We start from the raw sequence: 19108 nt of genomic DNA on the forward strand, positions 1-19108 counted from the left end.
CATCTGCAGAGGAAAATGGAGCAAGAGCCCGCTGCTCGGCTTTGTCGTTGAAGGGACTCCAGGCCACCTCAGCCCAAACCTGCATGGCGAGGCTGTTCAGGGAAGGGTTTTAATTAGATTTCCAAAGAGAAGAGATGGTCCGTTCGGGCTGGAGGGAGAAGCCCAGTCTCTGGACACTGCCCTCTCTCCTCCCGGCCAAGAGCAGAAATAGCTGCTTGCAGTGGATTACTGCAGGCTCCCTCTTTCTCCTGGATTTCTATGCACTGGGCGGCGGGAGCAGAACATGCAGCCACTTGGCTGGGCGGGCCCCCCACTGCTGTTCTTAGAACCAGAGAACCCCAGAGATAAAAGGACTCGGAGATCACCCAGCCTGTCCCTCCCTCATTGATGGGGAATATCTGGGCGGGGACAGAAGCTTCCCAAAGCCATTGCCTCATTCAACAAGCGTTCGCTGAGCACCGCCTGTGAGCAAGGCACCAGAGCTGTCCTAGGAATCCAATGACGAACAAGCCAGGCCCCTCCCTGCACAGCTGCCAGTCGTCTCAGGAAGACACACACGCAAACACCACTGCACCCACACCTGCTCTGATCGACGTATTCACGCCATACCTTGGGGAGCTCAGCTCAGATTGTGGTGAGGGGGCAGGGTGCAGGGTGGCAGGGGGAAGGATCTTCTGCAAGGGGAAGATAAGAGCTGCTTCTTAAAGGATGTTTCTAGATGGATGAGGGGTGACAAGGGAAAGAACCTCCTTCACGGTGCAGACAGCAAAAGCAATGCACAGAGGTCTGAGACGTATGGAACATTTGGTGCTGAAGGGGAGCAGGCTGGTGGGTGGGATGTGGAAATGACGGGGGCCGGGCCTCGACCAGAGGTGAATCAGCAAGAAGCAGGCCTCAGTGTCAGAAATCCTGCCTTCTTCCACTTGACCTTAGGGCTTGCCATGAACCGAGGTGCCACAGGCTCTCCACCCCTGGTCTGGGGAGGAGGGGAGACCTATACTAGGAGGGGGGCCAGTGGCACGTGTTTTGAGGAGCAGACGGTAGACCTGGCCGGTGGTATCTCATCTGGTCCTGAATTACTTTTTTTCCTAAATTGGGCTAAAATTCACATAAAATTCACTACTTTAGCCATTTTGAGACTGTACAATTCAGTGGCATTTAATATATTCACAACGTCATGCAACTGCCACCACTCTCTAGTTCCAGAGCATTTTCATCACCCCACAAGGAAACCTCCTACCCACGAGGGAGCCCCTGCTCATTCTCCCCTCCCCTAGCCTCTGGCAATCATTAATCTGCTTCCTGTCCCTGTGCGTTAGCCTGTTCTGGATATTTCATATAAACAGAATCATACACTACGTGGCCTTGGGTCTGGCTTCTTTCACTTAGCATAATGTTCTCTGGGTTCATCCAGGTTGGAGCACAGATCAGTACTTCATTCCTTTTTATGGCTGAATAACATTCGGCTGTGCGGATATACTACATTTTATTTCTCCATTCATCAAGCCATGGACATCTGGGTTGCTTCCACCTTCTGGCTATTATGAACAGTGCTGCTACGAACCAAACTTCTCCCTTAAACCCAGCTCCCAACATGCCTATGACTGGGTAATCTTGTCTCACCCTGGGCCCCTGAAGCTGCGTTCATAAAATAAGGCGGTCAGAACCTTCGCGGCCTGAACAACATCACTATCGCTCGTTCACGGGTGTGTGTGTGAAGGTGGCGTGTACCCCGCAGCTGTCCCACCATTGCTGGAAGCTGGAGACTGGATCTGGACCAGCCTGCCTCATCTTCCCGGAACTCATGGCTAGCAGGGGAGACACAGGGCAGGTACCTGCTGTGGGCTGGATGAGAGGCCCAGCAGAGGCCCGTCTGGGATGGGGGGGGAGCACATCACCTCTCCCTAGGGGATGGAATGGGAGATGGGTGGGTGCTGTCAAGAGATGATGCCAGCTTTGCCCAGGACTAGTGTAGAGAAATAGCTGATAGGTTTGGGGAGAGAGGCCGAGGGGCCTGCCCCCTGTTCCTGGGTAGGCCTTACTCCTGGGTGTTAGCCTGAGCCCCCAGCAACCTCCTGACCCAACCCCAGGCAGGCATGCCCTCTACCTTGGGATTCATGCTCCTGGGGCTCTGCGGCCCCCGAGACACCCCTCACTGTCGATGTCGAACTCCTATTGCCCTCCCAGAGTTCTGATCCCGCCAGACGTCGCTATTCCCTGAATCAAACCTGTATACTCCTACTTCTAGGCGTTTGTTCATGCTGTTACCTCAGCTTGAAGTTTCCTTTCTCCCTCCTGCCAAATTTTACCCATCCTCAACATTACCTCTTCCTTGGAGCACTCCCTGATCTTCTGGGGAGAACCAAGCTCTCCCATCTCGGGGCTCGCCCCTACTCCTGGCTCACTACGTCTCTCTGCCTTTGTGTTCTGCTGCTACAGTTAGCTGCTTATGCCCCTGCCTCCCCCTACCCCAGGTTTCCAATCACTTGAGAGCATCCCCACCCCCTCAGCCACCTCTACATCCCAGGTGTTCAGAACCCGAGCCTGCTGGGGTACATGTTAGAGAGGTCAAGTGGGAGGCAGGGGGAGGGTCTTAGGGTTAGTGGCTTTGGGGGCTCCGGGAGGACAGGCTCTAGCTAGGAGCTCCCCAGCCTGGAGAAGACGGCCAGACCACCACCAGAAAGAGGCCCATAATGCCACCTAGATTTTCAGCAGCGTGGTTAGCATGCAGGGGCCAAGGACATGCTGGTTTCATGGAAGACAAAGCATCACGCTGACTACCTCATGCAAATAAGTCCCGTGTCCCAGCACATGCACAAGGAGAGGGCTTGCCCTCCTCAGTGGGGTGAGCTGCAGGGAAGCCCACACACACCACTCACCTGGCTTCCTCATAATTCATTCCCAAGGTGTCTGGATGGGGAAAGGCGCCATCGGGGGCCAGGGCAGGAAGCTCTTCAGCAAAAAGCACACTAGAGATATGAATGGAGAGAGGCCAGCTTTAGAACACCCAGATGGAGGACTGAGGCAAGAGAGGCTGAGTGCCTTGCCTCACGTCACACAGCACGGGCAGCGGTTTTCAGGTAGTTAACAAAATCCAAACTCCTTTTGGGAGGTAACTCTTCTTTGGGTGCCCCGCTTGTCCGTTGCCACAGGGAGGGCCCAGGACCAGAGGTCTGTTACCTGTGGTTCTGTGTTAGACCTTTCTGCCTAAATGACTCAGAGCCAGTTTCTGTTGCTTGTTACCAGAGAACTCAGGCCGATGTGTGGGGAACAGACAGGCTCTGAGCCCTGAGCTCCCAACGCTTAGTTCACTGCTATTTCCATCCTGCCATGCTGCCTACCCTCCCTGCCCAGCTGTCCACTGTCCGGCCATCTGTCCCCACGTCTGAGCAGACTGCAAACTTGGGAGTGTTCTGGATCCCAAACACAGGGTCTGCGTGCTCTCTGCTTGGGATGTGCCCAGATAAATGATAAATTCTCCCTCCTGCTCTGTCGGTGGGAGACTGGGGCGTGGGTGTGGCAGTGACCCAAAGGAAGGGAAGGTGGAGGGATGCTGGAGAGGCCTCGCCTGCAGAGGGGTTCGGGCAACACCAGGTTCTCCATCTTCCGCGCGAGTCAGATCCAGGGGCTGGAATGTTCATTTGCTCAGCTAGTGTTCACTAAACAGCTCCTGTGTGCAGGCCACGGTGTGAAGTCTAGCTCACAGCCTACTGGGTCAGCAAAAGGCAGTGGTGACACATGTGGCTAGTCAGATGGAGAAGTGCGGGGGGCACCGGTGAGGCCCCGAATGAGGCAGAGAAGTCAGGAAAGTTTCCCAGGAAGGAATGGAGGATGTGCTGTGAAGAAGGAGCTGGGGTCAGCAGCCACAGGATGACAGACGGCCGAGTGGGGTGTTCCGGGCAGAAGGAGGGCCTGGAGTTAGGAGAAAGCAGGGCACATGCAAGAGATGGAAAGAAATTCAGTCTCACAAGGGGAGCGTGGGAAGGGAGCGTGACGTGGGGCAGGGGCTTTGATGGAGATGCTCATCTGTGCGGCTCTTCCTTCTCGTTCTCCATCTCTCTCCCCTCCCTCCCAAGGTGAGGCAGACCCTAATCCTTCCAACAGCCCTAGGAGGAACACACTCTTCTGTGTTTTCTAGATGGAGAGATGGAAACTCAAAGAAGTGAAGTGACCTGCCCCAGGTCACACAGCTAGAAATGCCAGCTCTGCTCCTCACTGCCCATGTTCCTAAGCTCTCCTCTCTTCTGGCTTTCCACCTTTGTTGAAAACAATGTTCTGAAAGTGGGGAGCGAGTGAACATGCATGAATCAGCAGACTACAGCAGCTGTGCTGTGTATGTTCTTTAAAAAAAAATCCTCACTATGGGTCAATGAGGCTGCATCCCATTTTACAGATGAAGCAACTAAGGCTTGGGGGTGAAGTGACCCTGCCAGGTTCACGCAGAGGGCAAATTAGTGGAGGAGCCAGAGGGGGACTCTAGCGTGCCTGTCCTCCAGCCCAGGGCCCTAACGCGTGCTCTGTGTGCCCTCCCCAGGCCTAGAATGACTGGAAGTCCTGGCCTGGACTGTGGCCTCAGGTTGCTCCATAGGAAGAATCAGCCCAGAGAGTCCTCCTTGGCTGGGGTGGGGAGCCTATATGATTAGGCCTATGTGCTCCATTACTGGAGCAAGCAATGCACTCATGAAGGACCCAGCAGCCCTGGACTCTTGTCCAAGGCCACCGTGTGACTTGGGCCAGTCGTTTCCTCGGATCTGGGTCTCAGTGGCACCACCTGAGAACCAAGGGAATGGAACTTAATGACCTTTACGGGCCTTTCCTTCAGGTCAAGGCTCAACTTCAGGGCTGTCGAGGTGGATTTAATGAGGCGGGCGGTGGTGGAGCGGCAGGGAGCAAGCAGAGGGCGCCGCCCGCACCACGGAGCCGCTGGGCAAAGGCCACCTGACCGGCAAGTGTGTAGGGCCCATCTCACCCCAGCCAGTTCCCCACTGGGGCCATGTCCAGTTCTGGTGATGAGTGTTGCTGCGGATGGTCCTGTTTGTGTGGCGAGCCCAGGAAAGATCAACCGAAGAGCCGGATTTCAGAGTTCAAAGGTCCTCTGGTTTAACCCTGTTTTCCAACACTCTGAAACACTCATTCTGCTCCCTCTCCCAACACCTTCCAAGACCCAGGTACGGAGTTTAGTGTACGAGGAGAAGACTATCACAGACGTGAAGGCATGAGCACACCCCTTGTGAGGGTATTCAGTTAGATGCCCACCCTCACCTATAATTCCTTGGAACGTTCTTTCCCTTTCACCGGAAAAAAAGCCCCCTTTCTCCTTCCGGGCTTGGAAAACTCTTGACCACCTGTTTAAGATCCCATTCAAATGTTCAAATGTCACCTCTTCGGCAGAACCATCCCTGACTCCCTTAGGAAGAACTGGGTAGGGGATCCCTGGGTGGCTCAGCGGTTTAGCGCCTGCCTTCAGCCCAGGACATGATCCTGGAGACCCAGGATCGAGTCCCACATCGGGCTCCCTGCATGGAGCCTGCTTCTCCCTCTGCCTGTGTCTCTGCCCCCTCCCCCCGTGTCTCCCATGAATAAATAAATAAAATCTTAAAAAAAAAAAAAAGAAAGGAAAAACTGGGTACTCCCACTTCCTTTACCACCTCTCTGTTCAGAAATGATCTATTGACGCCTGAATCCCCAATCCCCACGAGGCATCTGTACACAAACCTGTGGTTTAGAATCACGCCCCCCCCCCCCAACTGAGGGCTTGCTGTGTGCTGGATACCATGCCAACCGCTGGGCAGGTACTACATCATTCATGTCTCACTACAGCCCTATCAACTAAACACAGTTATCACCCTCCTCCTACACATGCAGAGATTGGGATTTGGAGGGACTGAGTCATTGTTCAAGGTCACACAGTTGGTAAGTGGCAGAACCAGGCTTCAAACTCCGTTTGCCTCAACCCTAGGCCGGGGCTTTATTTAAACCACTGAGTGTACAGCTCCTGACACGGACCTTCCTGCTCCCCACGTGGCCGCTCTAGCTGACACCTGGCAGATATATTCAAGACACATTTCTTGAAAAGATCAATGAAGAGCAGACTAGAGATGGAGTATGAATAGGTGGCTCATTAAAAACCATAAAGCACAGGCTTTGGGATTGGGGTGCCGAGTAGGAACTAAGGATCCCCCAGTAGTTGTCCAATCTTGCACAAGATACTTGAATTCTCGGTGCCCAGTTTCCTTACCTGTGAAATGGGAATAGCCATCCACACTTCAGAGGATTCTTAAAGGTATTTTTTTTTAAGATTTTATTTATTTATTCATGAGGGACACAGAGAGGGAGAGGGAGAGGCAAAGGGAGGAGCAGGCCCCATGCAGGATCACGCCCTGGGCCGAAGGCAGATGCTCAACTGCTGAGCCACTGGGGCTGCCCGGATTCTTAAAGGTATTAAGTGAGGGGTGCCTGGGTGGCTCAGTTAGTTAAGCATCTGCCTTTGGCTCAGATCACAATCCTGGGGTCCTGGGATCGAGTCCTGCATCGGGCTCCCTGCTCAGCGAGGAGTCTGCTTCTCTGTCTCCCTCTGCCGCTCCCCACTGCGTGTGCTCTCTTGCTCTCAAATAAAGTCTTTTTTTTCAAAAAGGGTTTTAAGTGAATTTTGATCCTCATGTGAAGGTTTTTTTTTTTTTTAAGATTTTACTTATTCATGAGAGACACAGAGAGAGAGGAGGAGACACAGGCAGAGGGAGAAGCAGGCTGCCTGAGGGGAGCCCAATGTGGGACTCGATCCCGGGACCACAGGATCATGCTCTGAGCTGAAGGCAGACACTCAACTGCTGAGCCACACAGGTGCCCCCTCACATGAAGTTTTGACATGAGATACATGGAAAATGCTTAGAACAGGGGCCAGTAAGCTCCTAAAAATGTTAGCTGAAGGGGCACCTGGGTGGCTCAGTCCGCTAAGCATCTGACTTTGGCTCTGGGAATGGTCTCAGGGTCCTGGGATCGAGCCCTGCATCAGGATCCTTGCTTATCAGGGAGCCTGCTTCTCCCTCCCTCTCTGCCCCACCCCCTCTGCTCATGCCTGCACACTCTTTCTCAAGCAAAGTCTTAAAAAAATAAAACCCACCTAAAAATGTTAGCTGTCCTCATCTTGTACGTCAGGTGTTGCCTGTTTCTCAGTTAATATAGCCCTTCTTTCTCTCATATAAATAAGGCCCATAGAGACTCTAGAACGAGTCTTGTGATGTGCTAACAAATTAGTTCTCAGAAACAAAAAATAACTTTAAAAGCCCCGATTAGTGGCATTTGCTAGTTTTCACAGTGTAAACGGTCCCACGATGGCTGATTTCGAGCTAGGAATGTGAGGGGTCCGGCTGCCAGTCTTGAAGGAGATCAGGAGCTTCACTGCAACCCTCTGTGCCTCAGTTTTCTCATCCTTACAATCACATCGTGGGATGAGCAGACACACTGCTCCTCGAGGAACGCCTGGCACCGAGGATGCTATGGAAGAGGTAGCTCATACGGTGGTTGTTGGGAGTTGCAGCAGTCCTCGGTCTCCCTGCTCCTTGTCTGGCCCTGACACTGGCCCCATCCCAGCACCTGGCCTTTCGCCTGACACCTGGCAGGAACTCTGTCTTGGTCATTTGCCTTCTAGGACCGAGGCTCGGTCCACTCTTGCAGCTCTCCCCAACCCACTGGGACCTAGAATTCTGACTCAGCCTGTGTTGGTCACACACCCTCCTGGATCACAAATGGTTTCATGCTGCTGGTGTCTATCTGCCTCTGGTTTCAGCCCTAGATGTCCTGATGCCAACCGCTGGCCTGGACTACCTGTCATCCACGATGGTCCTATTTGGCATCTACTCTGCTCTTCATGCTTATGAACCCACTTTTCACGTAGGGCTTGTATGCATGTACAGACAGGAGGGCTGGGGTTCAGAGCCAGGGTCGATCCCCACTCCAGCTAGGGAGGGCTCCAGCTTCAGCCACAGCCCACCATGAGGTCTAGTCCTTGGCCACAGTCCCCACCCTCTGCCTCTGATTTAACCCCTCAGGGCTTGGGTCTGGCCCAAGCACTGACAGCACAGGCTTGAGGACCCTGGCACTTTAGGATTTGGTGAAAGATTCAGACAAATGGAGTCCGATGCAGGGCCTGGGAGAGGCTACATTTGGAAACATTAGTTGGGTCTGAGGCTCCTTTACCAGGAGAGACAATAGAGCGTCAAATGGAATGGGAAAGGAAAAAAAAAAAAAAAGACAGGACCAGGAGTCAAGGTTTAAAAGGGTCCAACCTCCTGTATGCAAATGTAGTATCAGCTGCATGCCTACTATGTGCTACATGCTTTCTAATACCTTATTTAATTGGACGCTTGCAGCAACCTTGGGAAAAAGACATCATGACCTCACTTTGTACAGGAGCTAATGGCACTCAGAGGGGTTAGACTCTGGCACGAGCACAGCTCAGGGTCACTCTAGTCCTGTTCGGGTGGCCCATGGAGAAGACAGAACAGTCTGGTCCTGGGCCAAGGATGGTTGGTCCTCTTAGTGCCTGGTGCTAGTACAGCTGGAAACCTGGGGGTCCAGGGCAGATTGTCAACCAAGGTCCTCAGTTATGGGTGCAATCCCTCAAGACATGACAGCTGAGCACTCTGAGGTCATATGCCTCAAGGCACCTGTGGCGCTCTGAAAAAAGGATGGATCTAGAGGCAGAGAGACCTGGTTGAAACCCTGCGCTTTTGCCATGGGGTCCCTGGCCAGGGTCTGGACCTCTCCGAACCTCAGTCTCTTCCTGGGAGTTGCAGGAACAGCAGAGCTGCCTGTGGCAGGGTTCTCTGGTAGAGGCTGTGGAAGTAACGGGAGTAAAGGAAGTACCAGGCAACCCGAGGCCGACATCCTCCTCGTGACAGCTGACCTGGCTCAAAGCTCCGTTGCCTGCTCCCTCTAAGTCAACCTGGCAAGGAGATGCTCTTGCTCTTTGCACCAGGCAGTGCCATCAGCTACGAAGGTCTGTTTCCTTTTTCCTGGCGTTCCGTCAGGTGTTCCTGGAGTTAATGAGAACAGTGCAGGGCCTCCCCAGCAGAACAGACTCCTCTTCCCTCTGGAGAGCCCTGGGCTCTTCCCAGGTCCGCCTCATCAGACTCAGAGCCCTTGGGAAGGTGGGTCGAAGAACTGGAAACGTGACTTCAGGGAATTCCCCAAATCCTCCTCCAGCCTGAAAACTGCCCCAGTTTCCGGCCACGCTCATTTTTGATTCTCAGCCTTGGTCTCTCCTGCTCTCCTTCCTGCTAAGGCCTCCCTGTTCCTCTTTTCCGAGCCGTGGCCTCGGGCCCTTCCTCGGCACCATGCCTCCTCCAGGAAGCCTCTTCAGTGAATGAGCCCAGTGCATGCTGACTGCTCCTCTGGCTGAATTCTCCTCCTGGCATTTGACTTGTGATTCGGAGTCTGGCAACAGACTGCACTCCACCCTGGGCTGCTCCCCAGCTCTCCTGTTCATAACCTGGGCTCCGGGGATCCCTGGGTGGTTCAGCGGTTTGGCGCCTGCCTTTGGCCCAGGGCGCAATCCTGGAGACCCGGGATCGAGTCCTGCGTTGGGCTCCTGGCATGGAGCCTGATTCTCCCTCTGCCTGTGTCTCTGCCTCTCTCTCTCTCTATGTCTATCATAAAAAAACCAAACCAAAACAAAACAAAAAAACCTGGGCTCCTGTGAGCTGTCCCAGGCTGAGAGGGGGCAGAGGATGGGCCTCCTCCCATGGGGCCCACGACAGGGAGCCCAGTGCAGAGGGCTCCAGCATTCTCTGTGCATCAGCATTTTCCTGTACTCTCAGATTTGGAAAGATGGGAAGGAGTGACTATGTGGGAGAAAAAGAAGATAGAAGTGAGCAAAAAGAAATGAAAAGGAAGGGCAGCCATGTGAGACTCAGGACGAGGGTCACAAGAGGACAGATCCAGGCTACTGTGGATCATGCTTTAAGGGTCTCCATGAACTACCCCGATTATGCAACTCTCTGGCTTAACTGACTCCTCTTTGAAAACATTTGGAACTTGACCTCTTCCAGGCAGCCTTCCCTGATTGACTCAGATTTCTTTTCCCTGGCTCCCTGAGCTGCACTACTTTGTACTCATTGGTACCATTTCCCATGATGCTACGTCCTCTGGGGAAGGGCTGGAGGTCTCTGCCTCACTGGCGGTGGGTTTCACTCTACACTTACCACCTGTAGTCAGAGATTATCTCACGCTCTCTTATCAGCTTCAGAGAGCAGGTGAGATTTATTTTGATGGTTGTTTTAAATCCAGTTTGCCTCCAAGACCTTAAATCCATTTTACTATGAGCTCTGTTGGGCCTAAGACCCAGGCTCTGCCCTCAGCCAGCATCCAGTTTAGTACATAGTCAGAAATGTGCTAAATGTCCCAACTATGGAGAGAGCCCAGGTGTCCATCGACAGATGAATGCCTAAAGACGTGGAGTGTGTGTGTGTGTGTGTGTGTGTGTACATATGAACATTACTTAGCCATCAAAAAAGATGAAATCTTACCACTTGCAACGAACGATGTGGACTGAACTAGAAGGTATTATGCTGAGCAAAATAAGTCAGTCAGAAAAGACAAATACCATATTGATCTCACTCACATGTGCAATTTAAGAAACAAAGCAGATGAACACAGGGGAAGGGAAGGAAAAATAAAATGAGATGAACACCGAAAGGGAGGCAAGCCACAGGAGACTCTGAGCTCTAGGAAACGAACTGAGGGTTGCTGGAGGGGAGTGGGGGGGGGGGGGGAGGGATGAGGTAGCTGGGTGATGGGATGAGCACCGGGTGTTATGATCACTACATTCTACCTCTGAAACTATTAAAAAAAAAAAAAAAAAAGGAAGGAAGGAAGGAAAAGTGCTAAAGGTCAAGGGGGCTACCTAATGGGAGTGCCTAGGAGGGACAAGGGGAGGGTCTGGGAAGCATCTCCAGGAGAAGCAGGGGCTCGGCAGACAGCAGGGAGAACAGCCGGGCAGAGGACGGCGCTGGTGCAAAGGCCCGGAGAGATGAGAGCACAGGGGGAGTGGGAGGAAAGGACCCCCTGGAGCAGTTGGGGAGTGGGCAGGAGAGGGGACCCCCACATGGCAGCTGGCTCTGGGCAGCAGGCTAAGGCACCCTGACTTAACTGGAGGCCGCTGTTTCTCAGCAGGATGACGGTGGCAGGTGTCGCCGCTCTGGCTGGCATTTAGGAATCTGTGTCGGCGAGGCTGGGGGTACACCAACGTGGAGGCTCCCCCAAACTGCCTGATGCCACAGAAGACCACATGCTCTGATGCCATTCCTACGAAGCTCAGGAACGGACAAAACATCCAGAATGACAGGACCAGGAACAACAGTCACCTCTAGGGGCAGGTTAATGACTGGACGGGAGAAAGAGGGAACGCCCGGGGGTGGTGGAGATGCACCCCATCTCAATCCTGGCAACGGGTCTGTAACTTGATTCCATCGTTAAAACTCACTGAATGCAACATTTAAGGTCTGTACCTCTCCCTGTTCATAGACTAGACCTTAAAAACGTGTGTGAGCGTCCTTGGTTGTTGCGACTAAAGGTGCTGCTGGCAATCTTTGAGGGATGGGGCCAGAGATGCTTCCACAAGGAAGAGCTCTCCCTCTCAGAGGCTAGGAGGGTACCTGCTGGGAAGCAGGAAGGTGGGCACAGGACCCCCATGGCCACTCCTGGGCTTTGTATTTGGTCACTTCCGGCTTGCTGTCCTGAAGCTGCTCAGGCCCAGGATGGGGGAGGCCCGCATGTGCCCCTAGGGCTGGAAGGGGCTGGAAGGAGGACAGCTGGGGTAGTCAGAGGCAGCTGAGATGAGAGGGAAAAGGAAATACCCCCTGCCTGGCCTCCCTGCCTCATGATAAGCACCCGGGATGATGAATGATCGTCCTCCTCTGGGATGGAGTCTCAGTGAGGTGGGGCGCCCTGGGGGATCAGAGTCACTGGCGGCAGGGCTGAAGGCTGCTCTGCTGCTGCTGCTCCAGAAAACCATTTTCTGAAATCATGGGCAAAAGAAGCTCGAACACGGCTGACTTACACTTAAGATCCTTGCCTCACCTCTTCCTTCCGGAAGCCTTCTCTGATCTCCGTGCTGTGCAGGCGTCTCTCCTGTGTTCCCACAACCCTTGGCCCAGCACCAGAGGACAGTCACTGCCTAGGTCTGAATTCTGGCTCTGCCACATACTTGCTGTGTGTTCTTGGCAAGTTCCTTAAGCTCTCTGAGTCTGGAAACTGAGGACAATATAAATCTTCTGTGCTGAACTGTTAGGAGGATTAGGTGAGATAATGTCACAAGCACCAAGAAGTGAGGGCTTATTGTTACCATCAGATCACACATCGGGCACGGAGGACTGTTGCAGGGTTACCTGTCGGGGACCCCCCAGGAGACACAGGCTCCTTGTGGGGAGGGCCCTCATGGCCATGTGGATTTCCTGGCACAGTAAATACTTGCATGCATGAATGAACTGCATCCACTAAGATGTCCCTGGAGAACTTTCTTTTTCCACCCACAATGCCTCTAAATCACAATAATTCTTCAGAAATGGAGGCTGGATTCATTTTTACTCCCTTCTCTCCTATTATCTTCAAGGCCATGAAGAAGCCATGAAATTCTACCTTTTTTTTTTTTTTTTTAAAGAGATTTTATTTATTTGAGAGTGAGAGAAAGTGTGTGAGCTGGAGGGAAAGGGAGAGAGAATCTGAAGCGATTGTGCCGCGTGCAGATCACCACGCAGGGCTTGATCTCATGACCTGAGCTGAAACCAAGAGTTGGCCACTTAAAAAATGAGCCACCCAGGTGCCCTGAGTACATCCTTTTGTATTTTTTATTTTTTTAATTAATGGCTTCTTCCCAGACTCCACACTCCTAAGACTTCATTTAGTGGCCCTCTTCATGCTGGGCCCACAAAAATCCCTTAAAAAAAAAAGCCCCCTTGGTTCCTCAAAAAGTTAAACACAGAATTATCATATGATCCAGCAATTCTACTTCTAGGTCTGTACCCAAAAAAAACTGAAAGCAGGAGCTCAGATATTACATCAATACTGATAGGAGCACTGTCTACAAGAGCCAAAGGCTGGAAGCAACCCAAGTGACCAATGGACGAACGGATAAACAAAATGCAGTCTGTCCATGCAAAGGAATATTGCTCAGTCTTAAAAAGGAAGAAAATTCTGACACCTGCTACAACATGGATGCATCCTGAGGACATGGCACTAAGTGAAATAATCCAGACACAAAAGGGCAAATACTATATGATTCCACTTACATGAGGGTCCTACAATAGGTAAATTCATAAAGAGAAAAAGTAGAATTCGGGCTACCAGAGGCTGGGAGGGAATGAAGGATTATTGTTTAATGAATACAGAGTTTCAGTTTTGCAAGATGAAAAGCTTTCTATGGGCGGAGGGGAGTGATGGCGGTACAACACCGTGAATGTACTTAATGCCACCGAACTGTGCACTTACAAATGGGTAAAAGAGCAAACTTCGTGTACTTCATCATTTTAAAGAAGCGCCCCAAACTAAACCAACAGAATGCTGGAGGGACTCCATCTCGAATCAGATGTCACATCCTCAAGTGCTCTTTTGCCTCTGGCCTCCTGATCCATGATCTCCCTGTTCATCCTCTCCTGGCTCTTGCTCTGGTGTCCTCTCTTCTCCTTCTACCCCAGGACCCACAGCCACATCATTTTGCCGGTGAAATCAACCTGCCTCTGTCCATAGTCATTCCTTTTCTGTCCCCTGGGCCCCTTTTTAGGCCCTCCATGGTCCCATCATACCCTCTAGAGGATGCTTAAAACGGATGCCTTGAGAATCTGAGATGGGAAAGCTGTGCATGAACATGTTCACTACTATATCCATCAACAAAGAAACAGCTAAACAAAATATAGTAAAGCCACTGAGGATAAAAAGAAGATCATGACGGAACACAGAAGAAGTCATGAAAAAATGTTAAGGAAAAACACAAGGTACTAAAACCGACGTTGACTGATTTCATCTATTAAAAATACAGACCTTTAGAGGCAACTCAGAGACAGACTCTTAACTAGAGAGAACAAACTGATGGTAGCCAGAGGGGAAGGGGGTGAGGGGACGGGGCAATAGGTGATGGGGATTAAAGAGGGATTAAGGTGATGCTCATCTATGATGAGCATGGGTGTTGTACGGAAGTGTCGAAACACTAAATAGTATACCTGAAACGAATATTACACTGTATGTTCACTAACGGGAATTTAAATTAAAAAAAAATAAAATAAACTGCAGGAAGAAAAAACAAGACACAGATTTTTAGAAGAAATAGAACAGGATGTTCAAGATCATGGTTAATCTTACATTTGCTTTATAGCTTGGTCATGTTATTTTTACGATGCAATTTATTTTTTAAGGCCAGGCAACACCTTTAGGCCGATGATGAAACATACAATCTTTGGAGTTGACTCTAGACACCCACACTGCGCCCGCCACCGAAGTCCACACAAATCCCTCTGAGTGGCTTTCAGAGAGTTCGGGGAGAGGGGAGCGTTCTGACTCTTAAGACGGACATGTCACAGCCTCTCTAATGTCTTCAACCAACCACCTCATCATGCAGAGGAAGGACAATTTAGGGTCTTTGTTTCGCCAGCACAGTGCCCGGGAGATTTGGCCACGAACAGTTCACCCCCTCCATTAGCCCAAAGTCAGAAATTCTCACCAAGATGCTTGCTGTCTAACAAATCTGCGAACCATGGGCTTTTCAAACTTGAACGGCAGCACAGTCAAATCATCTGAGCTTTATCATTTTGATCATACTACAGCTCACTATGCCATGTCTTTATCTAGAGGTTTGTATCATTCCAAGGCATACGGCTTCATACGTAGGTGGTCATTTCTAACATTAATTCATTCCACAACTATTTAGTGAGCCAGCGCTGAGTGTCAGGCTTGGTTTGCCAGTCACTAGAATACAAGGAGAGTAGGACTCTGGTTCTCTTGGAACTCATTAACACTGCGGTTTCTTATTCCTCAGGCCTATAAACACTTACATGAGCTGGCCCTGCCTCTCCTACCTCTGCCCTTACCATCCTTCCTCTCTCCTATCTCTTACTGCCACACTTCCTGTTCCCTGAAAACGCCAAGGTATTCTCACCCCAGGGCCTTTGCACTTGTGGTCTCCTCTTCTTGGAATGCCATTCTCCCCTGGTCTCCTCACTTCGCTTAGGTCTTTGGTCAACTATCACCTCCTCAAAGGCAATTCTATTTAAAGGCAAACCTCTTCCTTCACTCTTCCCCCGCCCCACCCTGTTTTTTCCCCCAGAGCACTGCTCGCCCCTTGAAATGTCATATCTCTGCTTATGTTTTATTTTCTGTCTCCCTTGGTAGAGCTTGGGCAGGAAGTTCATCTTTTTCAGCAATGTATCCCCAGAGCCCAGAACAACCTGGCACGTAACAGATGTTTATATGTATCTGGAGATCAAATGAATGAATGAACAAACTGGCTCTTGACAGTTTAGGGGTGCTCAGGAGCCAGCTTTGCAGGAGTCATTATGGTTCCCTGTCAGATCCACGGCCCCCACTTGCAGGCCTCCCCATACCCCCTCCCATTGGGCTTTCTCTGTGAATGACATCCTTAGCCACTCAGGCTTAAAACCTTGCCACCACTTCTCACTCCTCCCTCCCTCTAGCACCTGTGTCCAAACCACTGTCAGTTCTGGTGACACCCGGGCCTCCTCCTCTCTTCATTCTTACAACCACCCCCGCTCCTTATCTTTTACTTAGACCACTGTCATTGTTTCTTACCTGGGCTCCCTGCCAGTGGGTCCTCCCCTCATCTGTTCTCCACAAGGCAGCCAGGCTGAGTTTCCTAATGGCCAGGCTTGATCATATCCTAAAGACCAACCTCTCAGCTTGGCATTCAATGCTCCCAGAAACTGCCTCCACCTTTCTACCTAGAAGTTCCTTCTCACAGCTCCTCTGTTATCCTTTCTGCTCCAGTTGGAATGAAACACTTTCCAGTTTCCACACATGCCTGAGAAGCCCCCACTGTCTGCTCTCTGCTCATGCGGCTTCCAGTACTTGAAATCTTTCCTTCTTCGAGTGTGCTAATCACGTAGACCCAACTCAAATGCTACAAAGCTTCTCCAAGAAGCTCTTCCTGATTTTCCAGAAGAATAAAACCCATTCTTCTTCTCAACTCTTTCCCAAAGGTCATCAGTCGCTCTTTTAGGGCAGGTGTTGGGCAAAGACAGGCAACATGACTTAGAAGAGTTTAGAACCTGAATTTAGAGTTTGGAATCTGGATTTAGATCATCTGAGCTCCGAGACACAGCTCTCTGGCTCTGAGACTTTTAAAGTATGCTTTCTTAGGTAGGTTAAACTCTGCGTCTTAACTTCCCCATTTATAAAACGGGAATGATAACTCTATGGCTATTACGGGTGTGTTAGGAGAATTAAATGTAAGCGACACTACATAAGTTACTAAATACGGTCACGATTAGCTACAAAACAACTGATAAATGGAAGCGTGACTTGTCCCGGGGAGGTTTCATGGATGTCTTAGGCTGGATGAGCCCTAAGTCGGGCGAGGAAGGGATTTTTTTCAAAGAGAGGGACTCCGAGGCCCTAAAATCCCGTGCCCTTGGGCAACCTAAAGAGGGAAGAAGTGGAGGGTATATCCACAAAGCTGGGGTTCTAATGGTATTAATAGCTACCAATTCTAGAGCTCTTTCTATGCCCCAGGCTCAGTGCTAAGTACCCTACATAAATTACCTCATCTCATTTTATTCCCTCGCAGAGTAATAGAAGAGGAAAATCAGGCCCACAGTGGTTATATAAATAAGCGCTCCCCTCCCCACCCCCAACAGTTCAGACCTGAAAGGTATCCTGAAAATTTCCAATCTAACGATCTCATTTTTCAGATGGAGAAACTGAGACCCAGAGAGATTATGAGCATTTAACTGAAGCTGCCCAGATGGTGAGGAGGACACAGGGCCTGGAACCCGGACCTCTGCACTTTCTGCCTGGGAGCCACCACCCCACAAAAAGCCAGGGGGCACCTCGCATTAAGACGCCTATGTGCATGGCGCTTCTCGAGTGGGATGCCATTTACGTGGACCAGTGCTGGTCCCTGGAGTCGGGCCACCCACTCACCTTGGTTCTGCTCCCTGCCAGGCTGCTCACCCCACTCAGGAGGGAGGCTCTCGAGACAAGAGCCTCAGGCCCCTAGAGACTGAACACTGCCCTCCTTGCCAACTATCTCACCCAATGGAGTCTCCTCAAAAGTGCTCGACTTCATCCATTCACTGTCCAGCTTGCACGCCTTCAACATACCTCTCGGGGCACCCTGTGTGTGCCGGCCATCGGGCTCAGCTCTGGGGACACCCAGCTGCCCTTGAGGGAGTCTTGCCCTGAGCTACCCTCCGAGCCTGGTGAGGCTGTAACTCAAGCTTCCCCAGCAGCTTTGTCAGCAACACCAAGAGGCTGTAGCCAACAAACGTCAAGGAGGAAGGGGTGGCCCGACATGAAGGACTTGGGGACCTCCTCAAAGGGATGACGAAGGGGGCCTGGTTAGATTAGAAGACCCCTGCCATTAAGGAGGAGGGGAGTGTGACTGGGAAGGCACATAGTCTGGTAAAGGTGAAGGAAGGGGTTGGCACATCAACTGGTTGATCTGATCTCCTGCCTAGAGCTGCTTCATTCTTGCAAATGCAATCCCCAAACCTGTGCTTGCTTGCATAAGAGAGCTCTCCTTTGAGGCTGGCTGTGGCAAACTAAAGGCCACCCTTCCCCCCCACACACACACCCCACGGTAAGGATGGTGGCAAATGAATGGCACCTGCCGCTCCAAGCGGGGGCAGGGCTGGAATCACAAAGACTTCCCTGGTACACTCATGAATTTTGGGGTTCTGGGGCTTCAGTGGGCATAGGATTGAATTATGTAGGAGGGAAATGAACATGAAAGCCAGAGACCCTAGATTCTAATGCGGGCTTGGTCATTAACTCTGGTGACCTTGGTCGAGCCACCTCCCTGGACCTCAGTTTCCCCATGTGTAAAGCGAGGGGGTGAAATGAGTCCCGAGGGTTCATCTGGTCCCGACCCTCTAGGCCACGCGGTCCTTGGTAAGGTAAGGCCCTCAGGGCTCCCACCCGGACCCCGGGCCCGGCTCCGCGTTTGGCAGGAGCCTCCTCTGGGGGAAGGGGCATGCGGGGGAGGGGGGCGCGCGGCGCTCTCGGGCTCTCGTTTTGGGGGTGGGGGGTGGGGGGGGCTGTCGAAGGTCCGCGGGTCGGGGGAGGCGAGGGGAAGGCTGGGGCCGCGCTTTCCAGGCCAGCGGGCGAGCGGCGCCCTCCAGCCTCCCCGCGGGGCGTCAGACCCCGACAGGCGACGCGGCCGGGAGCCGAGCAGCAGCGGCGGGCGCGGGGCCTCGGACCGGGGCAGCGTCTCCATCCTTCCCCGGAACGCGCGCGAGCTTCGCGGGCAGCGGCTGCGGCTCGGGCCCCCTCCCCCAGCCCGGGGGCGCGGGGAGCCCCACGGGGGCGTGGCGGTGGCGGCGGCGGCGGCGGCGGCGGTGGCGGTGGCGGCGGCCGGCCCGGGCGGTGGGGGGTGCCCGTCGCGGGGCCGCCCCGCAGGGACCCCGCGCCCTCCCCGCCGGCTCCCGGCACAAAGGCGCCACCGAGGCGCCGCACTTACCGGCCAGAGCGGGCTGCGGGCTGCGGGCTGCGGGCTGCGGGCTGCGGGCTCCGGGCTGCGGGCGGGAGGGTGCGCGCGCGAGGGTGCGCGTGTCTGCGTGTGCTCCCGGGTGTGTGACGGGGGCCGCGCCGAGCTCCGTGCGTCTGCGTGTGCGGGGGCGTCCGTCCGTCCGTCCGCCCGCCGCCCGCCGCTCCGTCCCGCGCTCCGTGCGCGCTCCCCGGCCGGCCGCCCCACAGCGCGCTCGGGCTGCGGAGTCGCGGGCGCAGCCGCCCCCGGCCCGGCCCCGCCCCGCCCCCGGGAGCTGCGCAGGACCCGCGGGGCCGGGGCCGGGGCCGGGGCCGGGGGCGGGGGCGGAGGCGGCAGCTCCGGCAGCGCCCCGGGCCCCCGCGCGGCCCCAGCCCGGCCCCCGACCCGCGTCCCGGCGGC

At 53.1% G+C, this 19108-nt stretch overlaps 1 protein-coding gene and 1 long non-coding RNA gene across 7 annotated transcripts in view; one reads left to right on the plus strand and one right to left on the minus strand.

Annotated features, from left to right (window-relative positions):
• PTPN5 (protein tyrosine phosphatase non-receptor type 5) overlaps positions 1-19108 on the minus strand; it is a 56337-nt gene that overhangs the window by 36180 nt on the left and 1049 nt on the right. For 2 of the 6 annotated variants that reach the window (XM_038569234.1, XM_038569233.1), the window contains exon 2: positions 2880-2969. In XM_038569234.1, the coding sequence (XP_038425162.1) occupies positions 2880-2899 (20 nt within the window). In that variant the 5' untranslated portion in view covers positions 2900-2969. Of the gene's footprint in view, positions 1-2879; positions 2970-15795; positions 16197-18682; positions 18752-19108 lie in introns of those variants that run through there. The other 4 variants (XM_038569232.1, XM_038569230.1, XM_038569235.1 and 1 more) reach the window with 4 other exon arrangements.
• On the plus strand, positions 498-11544 carry LOC119865029. The gene is made up of 3 exons (XR_005375822.1): positions 498-634; positions 1415-1831; positions 11170-11544. It is a non-coding gene; the product is annotated as an uncharacterized LOC119865029 (long non-coding RNA).

This window comes from Canis lupus, chromosome 21, assembly GCF_011100685.1.
Source record: "Canis lupus familiaris isolate Mischka breed German Shepherd chromosome 21, alternate assembly UU_Cfam_GSD_1.0, whole genome shotgun sequence".
NCBI classification, from domain to species: domain Eukaryota; kingdom Metazoa; phylum Chordata; class Mammalia; order Carnivora; family Canidae; genus Canis; species Canis lupus.